Below are 9,522 nucleotides of genomic sequence, written 5' to 3' on the forward strand. Positions count from 1 at the left end.
CCACAGTGAAAAATTTATTACATGGGCAGAAATAACTCATACAAGCTCCTTCCATAAGTTCGGTAGCCTTGGGAAAGGAACATCCAGGGGGAAATCCTGTATTGTCCATTGACCTCTATTTGGGGAAGGGTAGCCTGTATGTTAGAACCACCTCATGAGTACAGGGACACCCTGAAATTCTGGCTGCGTCAATGTGCTTGCTGGATGAACTGCACACAACACACTGTGGCAAAGAAGAGAAACCAGTGGCCACTGCAATGAGCTGGCCGCTCCATTGGGCAGGTCGGCTGGACACCAATGCCCAGTACAGGCTCAAACTCAAGTTGGAAAGTTGGAAGAGCTGAGATGAGAGAAGGACCGAGGTTGTTCACTCCTCTGCTAGCTTTGGGACTGGCAGACAAGGTGGGAGAGCACGGTAATAAGTGGAAACCTTGGCGAGCTGAATGTAGAGCTTAGGAAGTCACTTGTGACAAAAGCCTGGTTAGGATGCTGAGAGGTGGAATCTCTGGGAAAGTGCTGAGAATGAAGAGGACCTTGTGGTGATTAATGAGGGAACAGATGAAGCGCACCATGTCATCTGGCCTTCGGTACACAGGAAACCTTTAAATAGCAATTACCCCCAAATTCCTAAAAGAAAAGTTACATTTTTTTCTCTGTCCCTTGTAGTTGTAAATCTTATCATGTCTTTAAAATGTAAACACTCCAAAAAAAAACACAAAACACCCACAGAAACTGAAGAAAGGGGAGGGCATTCAAATACAGACGGCTGTAGAAGTTTTCTTGCCAAAATCTGATTTGTAAAAGAGCTAAGATTTTATGCAAAACTACTAGAACATTAAGAATGAAAGAACATGACTGCATATGAAAAGTAGGTAAGGAAAACAGAATGGTATTTTAAATCAGAAAAGATATGAATGACATTGTTTGTTTTTTGTTTGTTTTGGTAAAGAAAAAAACAAAGTAATTTTGCCTTAAAGTAAACAGATAAACCATTCCAAAATAAGAAAGGAAAAAGACAGGACAAAACCTAAGTGGATATAGAAAGTTGCAGAATGTCTGGGAAAAAGTAATCTTCAGAAAGGAATTTCATGTGTGGTCAAGCTTATTAATATTGAAATGGTTTTATTTAAGTTGAAAAGAAAATGAAAAATGTTTTAATATCAAAAATACCAATGCAAAATTTATATTTAGTTTTCTCTGTTTAAAAGGACATTTTCTACGATTATTGTTCTGGTCTTAATAAGAAATATAAACAAAGGTCTTTCTTTACCACTAATAAAATCTGCCTAGAAAACAATACATTGCTTTGTCTTTATTAGGTCTTTGATTACTTAAGAAAACTGATTCTTCTCTGTTAAAGAGCTTAGTTTTTTACAACTGTGCAACTTTCTGTATAAGTTAAATTTCATTGGAAGCATTGTCAAATAAGAAGTGATGTTAAACTGATATGTACTGGTATGTTATCAGTCATAATTTAAAAATATATGTCAGAGAAATAACCAAATTCCCTTGTGAATGGCATTATAATGAGTTCACACCAGATCTTTAACCACAGCCAATTTTTTAAAAAAGGTTTTGTCATTTGCAGACAGTTGTTTTATTCTGATGCTTTTGCAAAAATATTCCTGCAAAAAATGCCCCAACTTTAAAAGAGATTTATGAAAAAGACCCTGAAAAGTACTCTAAAATGCAAGTTTCTGTTACATTTAAGATCATAACAGTGAATTAGGTAAGAATTTCTAAAATCTGATGGAAAACTGATACATTCATAAAACTGGTAGCAAAAGATCCAGATCAACAAAGATAAATTACAATAGACTAAACCAACTAACGAAGGTAATTAAAGTGTTTAGGAATTCATTTAAAACATTGCTGGTACTTTAATGTTTTGTTTTTCAGTTTTAAAAGACCCCTTTCTCTCTTGTCTTTAACACTATCTACAACTCACAGCAACTTGGTAAAGTATTTCTTTGCAACAAAAGCTGAAATATCTCTTTCTCTCTACTTGATCCCTCTAGAATTCAGAAACTTCTATTAAATACTCTTACTTTTATGATAATATTTGTATTTTCATAAGTTCAGTAAGAATCTGTTCTCTTTGTAAAAGGACACAACTGGGCAAGTCTTTGACTTGGCTTCCAAGTCTCAAGAGACTTTTGAAATCCAATCTGAGATTTTTTTAATGAAAAGTCCCAACAAAGCATATTTAAAACAGCCTATATGGTCAATCACTATTCTTGCTGCACTTAGGTAAATGACCAGGCCAATTTTATTAAAAGTAGACTTTACTTGCAAACATGTTAATTTTATTATGATTATCTTTGATAGAAATGGGGACCATTACAGAGAGAAAAATTATATTTCAATAATACACCTTTATGAATATCAGAGCCTAGTGCTGTTAATTGTCTTTGAGGATTTGGTTTCTACCTGTAAACTGAACTGAATCCTAAATTCTCCACGTTTCCTCCAATATTTGGCTAGAACTCTCTGATCTAGCATTTCCAATTTTCTCCCACTATTTTCACTTGGAATCGCCATGAAACTAAAAATGCCCTTTTCTCTAAGACATGCAAGCAAAAGCTGGACACCTTGATAAAAATTTCTGAGAAGTCACCGCAACAGCTCATATGTGGACAGCCTTCATGCCTGTCTTTACATAGCTACTCAGAGAGATTACCAGAGACATTCACACTGCAAACCAGAAAAATCTGTCTGATTGCCATGGCTTGCCCTCACTCCATGTGAAAATCGTTCTAACCCGACATCTAGAAATTTTCTCAACTGGCTGATCTCCAAACTTAGAAACTGAATTTTTAATTTGCTCAAACTATTAACCTTTGTTTTACTCCTGTTTCCATAGAAATGCCTCTCATTAAATGACCTGACTGCTTACACCAATAGAGGCCTAATTTAAGTGGAAGCTCACCTGCAACACAGCCTCCTGAAATAAAACATCTTGAAGTTCATCCTGTCCTAAATAATCACGAGGATATGTGTTTGCTAATACATTATATTGTGCTTATGTAAATAACTTTTAATTAATTGAAACACAATTATACATTATACAAATAATTGTTGCTTGACTTAGAAACGGAAAACCTGAATCTGATTATAACGCATTGGAGTTATTTAATTGATTAAATCTTGGCTCCTGGGAATTTCTACTTTGGGGAATTTGTCAATACTTTGTTCTCCTTGTAGTCATCATATTAACCTCTCTAGTGCACTGTATACTCTCAAAGTATTTAAATGCCTGTTGACAACCACTCACACCAAATGCAACCATTAAAACCAGACAGCTTGATGAAAGCAACAATAGCCACATAATGATGAAGACAGTGACTCCTGTTCATCTACCCAATTAATGGAAATTGCAAATGTGTGATTCTTTAGCCTGACTATATCAGTGGTGGTAACCAAGAATAATGCTATTCTGGTCGGCCATTCTCTCGGTCTGCTGAGAAAAGGGCCAACAGGGGGAATAGTTAAAATAAAAAGCAAAGGAGACCAGCCTTCAAAATTCCCTGAGCAGACAAAACCAGTTTACTCATACAAACAAAGTTTAAGTAGGCTTATTTTACAAGACTAAGTTGAGCTGGGTCATTTCTCTCTTGTGCCTCTAGAAATCATAAGCAAAACATGAACTGTTTCCGAAGGTTGCTGAGATAACCAATGAAAGTTCTAGTAGTATAACCAATCACTGTGAAGAAGAAACAGTCACTTCTCCTTTTACTACATAAGCTGCTTTATAACAACATACCCCTGAGATTCATTCCATGTTTTGGTTTGAGTGCTCCTGGTTTGCAAACTGCCTTTTTGGTTCACAATAAACTTTTACTAATTACTACAGCAGGTCCTTGAATAAAGTCCTTTCATTCAGTGTCATTTTGTTATAACACTGATGAGAAAACAATAAAGCAGTTCCAGCCAGGGCCACTGTCTGTGTGAAGTGTGCCTGTTCTCCCCATGTCCGCATGGGTTTCCTCCAGGTACTCCGGTCTCCTCCCACATCCCAAAGAAGGGCACATTAGGCGATTTGTCCTGTCTGCGTCGTCCCAGTCTAGGTGAGTGTGGGTGTGGGTGTGAGTGGCCCTGAGGTGGGGGGGCATCCTGTCCATGTGGGTTCCTGCTTTGTGCACTGAGCTGCCAGGAGAGGCACTGGCCACCCAGCACCTTGAACTGGAATAAGAGGGTTGAAAAATAATGATCTTGGTTTTATTAATCTTTCTTAAATGTCTGCATAGGTCACAGTTATTCCAATGTTCAATATGACAAGTATTTTCAGTCTTGATTTAGAAGTGTGTAATATTGGTTATGTTATACACTATTTCACTTGAAGTCACAGTTTCCAAGGACCTGTGGACAACTTAAGTAAGGAGTTACTGTACTTTGAAGTTATTGGTTTTACTTCTGTTATTTCTGAACTTTTGAAACATGGTGCACACTAAACAAACTACTCCAGCAGACGAATTTGGCCTAGAATACAACCATATGAAGAATTTGGATTAGGTGGTACTCAAGGCTCTCACTTATCTGTATTTGCAATAAAAATGTAATTGCAGTCATCAATAACCTAGAAAATTTTAGTACAGATCTTAGAAGTGAAGATAAGATATTATGTCACTATTTGAATTTTAGCTAATTCATCAAATACCTCAGTAATAGGTATCACTTGACAACATTTGCCTTAAAATACTGCTTTTTTAATGTCAAACATAAATAATTTAATTATAAGTTATTTCCCTTACTTGAATAATGTGTTCTGAAAATTCGCAAGTTGTAAAGTTTTGCTGGAATGAAAAACAAGTATAGCAAAGAATATATGACACCATGACACCGTGCATTCAGAAAAGTGAGACACAAGATAGTCTCTGATACTGAATGCATAATAGTTTAAAAGAAACTTGGAAGAATAGATACTGACTGTGTGAACAAGTCTATAAAGTAGGAAAGTTTGAAGATATATTAAGATATCACCTTAATCCATCCTCACCCCTGACCTTACTTAAGAATATTACTCTAACAATGACAATTTTTCATTAGCACTAATTCAGCAATTGGTATCTTTAGTCTTCTTAACAATCCTAAATGTGCTACATAAATGAGTTTCAATGAGTGGAGAAACCTCTAAAATTACATTTCTAGGAGATACAGAAATGTGTAAGGGAGTGACATGAATAATAATGTTATATTAGAGGATAATAATTAGCACTAAAGGCCATATATTATGTTTCAAATACCTACCTAATTTTCGTGAGTTCCTGTATACCCAAAGGAAAACCCCAGAATTTTTTCATACTTTTCAAAATGAATACATATGAAAACGTTCTGAGAGTGACAAGACACCTGCAAACATGTCAAAATATGTGAATACTTCTTCAACACATTGAAAATGAACATAATCATCCCTGAATACAACTTAACACATACTACTTAATGCGTAATACTCTTCATAGAGCCTGTGGTGCCTAGAATAGTGGTTTGCAATTGAGATACCTCAATAAATCTGAATGAACTCAAATATGTTGAGAACCCATTAATAAACTTAATTCATTATCATTAAACCATATAACTTATTCAGAATATTCTGGAACACTAATTAAAAATTAGCTTATTTCTTATTCCATGGAATTAAAGCTATATTACATATATGGTGCTATTTATAACAGAATTCGTGACAGGTATAATGACTTTTTTCTTTCCTTGTAAGACATTGTAAAATGGAAGTTTGTATATTTTCAGTTAAAATTGTCAAGAGAAATATATTTAAAAGCTCAGGAATAGGGTCAAGATTGACAACAGGTTAATCTTTAAGTACTTTTTAAAATTTAATGTGTAAGTGGCATGATATGACCTATGGAAAGGACTGTACATTTTGATAATATCCTCAATATGAGTGGAAGGATTACATTCTGGATTTAGGACTACCAACAATTAATCAATGTCACTCAAAACTGTGTTTTGTTCTATAAGTAATTTTATTCTCTAAGAAAACTTCTAATTCATGAAAGATCACTGTATTAACAGTTATAGGCTATCTTACATCAGCTCAATGATTTTGTTTAAAGAATATAAAATCATTTTATTTAAATGTGAATTTTTTAAATGTTCAGAATATCCATTAGCTACCCAGTGCTTGAAAATACTTGGAAGTTCTTTGGAAAAATCAAAATGCCTTTTCCCTAAATGGTTTTAGGTTGTCAGTTGTAGTTTTCCTGGAAAACAACAACAATATTGGAGATATCATTAAAATCTTTTTAAGATGATGCATATTTTAAAATGCAGAATTTGATGAGGTTTTTTAAGGAAAAATTCAAAATATATCAAAATCAAATAGACAAGAAAGTACAAAGATCTCATAAACATTCTCTGAAACTGAGATTAAAAACATGATAATAATAAATTCTTACTTGAAAATGTTCAAAATGTAGCACATATACATTTTTAAAGTAATACTTGTGTTTTTTATAAGGTTGCTAATTCTGAGAAGTTTCATGTTCAGTTTTCTTGTTTTAGCTTGTAGTAAGTTTTAGTTTATAGTGAGTTCTCATAGCATCCTATGTGCTATAAAGAATACATTTTTAGGTAACTATAAATGTTTACAAAGAATGTTTAAAAATATAAACATCCCTTAATACAAAATACACTTACAAATATATTTAGAATGTCTTCTGTTACACTTAAAGAGTAGGCATAAATCTCACTCTCTTCAATAACAAAATCATCAAAGAGTACAGGAAATAAACATGTGACATATTTTACCTTGTAAACTAATAGTTTCAAATATAGTTGGACCATACATGAAAACCTCCACCATTTCTGTCAGCATAAATCTCTTACACAGGAATACAGACTTGAGCAGCTTATGAACATAACCTAAAAGGACTAGCTATGAAGGCCCTATAAGTCTTTCACCATAACTAAGAGAAATATGGTAGGAGTTATTTCTAAACTTTTTAATCTGTTTTTTGCTTCTGATATTTGTATACAGTTAGATTTATTAATCTCATAAAGTTACATTGGAAAATCTAGAATTTAACCTATTCTTTGTTAATAAGAGTTATAAAGAACTAATAAATCTCAAACCCACAACAAACAAATCAGCATAAGCAAGTTCAATCATTGTTAAAAACCCAAGGTTGATTTAAGCATCAAGATTACCATAATTTTAACAAGTTGAGGTTTGGCAAGTAAATTTTTTTCCCATCAACTCTGCTGTATGGTTATCACCAACTAAATGAGATCTTGTTCAATAAGTTTGCCTTTTCCCTTAAGTGAAACTTGATTTTTAAAAAAGAAGCCAGAGCATACTTTCTTTAAAATGAAGGTTTACTCCCCCAAATATTTACCTTCCTACTTGGTTGAGTTCCCTAAATCAAGCTAGAATAACCTTAACAATTCCCTTAGCCTTTGCCTGCTGCTCTGAGGAAGACCACAGAAGCCTATCATCACTTTCTTTTGTTCAGTAACAACAACTAACAATCTTATCCAGAACAATAATAAAAAGCCACAAACTCATCCTGCTTCTCTGCGTCTGAAATGAGCTGGGAGGAGTGGTCCGATGGATTCATGGGACAAAGAGAAAAAAAAATCAAACGCATCACATCGATGTCAGAATTCACTTAAAACTTCCGATGAGAACTTTTTATGTTTGGAAAACACATCACGGCACATTAAAATATATATATATATATATATATATAAAATGTAGAACCATGTTTTAAAAGATATGTATAAAGAAAAGTAGATTAAGAATACTGTATTTGCATTTGGACTAGCTGGATTTGTCCGTAAACTACTCCTCTCCCCTGAGGCTAAGTAATCACTTTGTAAAAAATAAAGGGGGGGGGGGTGAGGTAGGGGTGCTGCTTGCTAGCGGCCCCAGACTTCAGGGACACACACTTGCGCGTCTCCACCTAACCCTGGCCCTGCTCCCCGCGGCACTCAGCCCAATGCCCCCGCCTCTTATTTGTTGGGGTGCACGCTTCTCGGAAGACGCCAGCGCAGGGAGCCGGTTCCGCAGGGAGGCTCTGCGGCCGGGCGGGGACGCGAAGGGGAGCAGGCGCCCCAGCCACCAATCAGGAGTGCGCCTCCTGCGGGGCGCGGGGTGCGGGGGTGCGGGGCACGCGCCGGGGTCCAGCACAGCCGCCCGCCGGCCCGCGCGTCCCCAGCCGCGCGGTTGGGGCGTCCGCCTCGCCCCCCGCGCAGCGCCAGCCCCTCCGGGGCGAACGGCTGGAAGTTAAAGCGGGGGTCCCGGAGCCACTCCCTCGGCCCCGCAGTGCCGACAACTTCTCCACGGAGAAGTTTGCCCGCAGCCCTCCCGAAAACGCGGGGCGCCAACTCCTCCTGGGACCGTCCCTCAGCCGGCCCGCGCCCTGCCGCCTCGGGGCTCCCGGCCGCCGCCAGACCCCGCACCGCGCCCGCACTCACCTCAGGCTCTCTAAGCCGAGAAATGCTACGGGGTTACTTGGGGGTTGGGGATTTTGTTTTTTTTTTCTTTTATTAAAAAGAGGTCCTGCGGACTCAATGTGCTTCAGGCGCGGAGACGCTGGTCGCCGTCGGCGCGGTGCGGGAGGCGCAGCCCGCAGCTTTGGCCAAGTGTCAGCCGGGCCCGGGTCAGGCTCCCCCAAGGCGCCCGCTCTCCCCGCGCCCGCACGGGAAACACGGACACGCGTTACACACGAACTGAACCGCGACGCCCCCAAACCCCACGGCGACCTCGACCCTCCAAATGCCCCAGCTAGACGGGAGGGGGGCGGGGGGGGCAGAAGCGATTACCAGAGTTTTGTTCCCGTTCTTGCCGAGAGGGCCCCGGAAAACTCCCTTGATGTTGCGAAAGTGCCCGTTGCTGAGATGCGTGGAGCTGATGACAATGTAGTAACACTCCATGGGGCAGCCGCCGCCCGCCCCGCAGCCGCCGCTGCCACGCAGCCCGGCCCGCAGCCGCAGCGCGCGGGAGCCCGGGGAGGCTGCGCTGCGCCCGCCGGGCTGGGCTGCGGGCCCGCGGGGAGGCGAGCCGCCGCCCCCCGCACGCCCTCGGGAGCCGGCTCGCTACACCCCGCCGCGGGGCGCGCCCGGGCTCCGCCGCCGCCTCCGCATGCTCGCCGCGCTCCCCCACGTCTCCTCTCCTAAGGCGCTGGGGACACGCGCCCCGCGGGGGGATCGCGCGGGGATCGCGGGCGGGGCCGGCGGGCCGGCGGGCGGAGCGGGATCAGGGCAGGCGCGGCGGCCGGGCGCAGCCGGGCAGCGGGAGCCGCGGGAGCCGCAGCGGCGGCAGCGTCCTCGGCGCCCGGCGCCCGCGCCCGGAGTTGCCGCCGCCGGCGGGCATGAGTGTTATTATAGCGGCGGCGGTGCCGGTCCAGCGCACTGAGCCAATGGCAGGGAGCCACTGGGCTGCTCCCGAGCGCTGTCAGAGGAGTGCATCTGTCACCCGCCCCCCGCCCGCTCCCGCCGCCGGGACGGGGCCGCGCGGGTCGGGGCGCGAGGGGAGCGCGCGGCGAGCGGGACGCCCCCCGCGCG

The 9,522-nt window shown here is 41.0% G+C and overlaps 1 protein-coding gene across 1 annotated transcript in view; it reads right to left on the reverse strand.

The window, feature by feature from the left end:
• Positions 1–8,987, reverse strand: part of ZNF804A (zinc finger protein 804A) — a 187,471-nt gene extending 178,484 nt beyond the window's left edge. The window contains exon 1 of the mRNA XM_081142873.1: positions 8,782–8,987. Coding sequence (XP_080998999.1) covers positions 8,782–8,892 — 111 coding nt within the window. The 5' untranslated portion in view covers positions 8,893–8,987. The remainder of the gene's footprint in view (positions 1–8,781) is intronic.
• Positions 8,988–9,522: the final 535 nt, after the last annotated feature.

This window comes from Miniopterus schreibersii (assembly GCF_964146895.1).
Source record: "Miniopterus schreibersii genome assembly, chromosome: 7".
In the NCBI taxonomy this organism is placed as follows: Eukaryota; Metazoa; Chordata; class Mammalia; order Chiroptera; family Miniopteridae; genus Miniopterus; species Miniopterus schreibersii.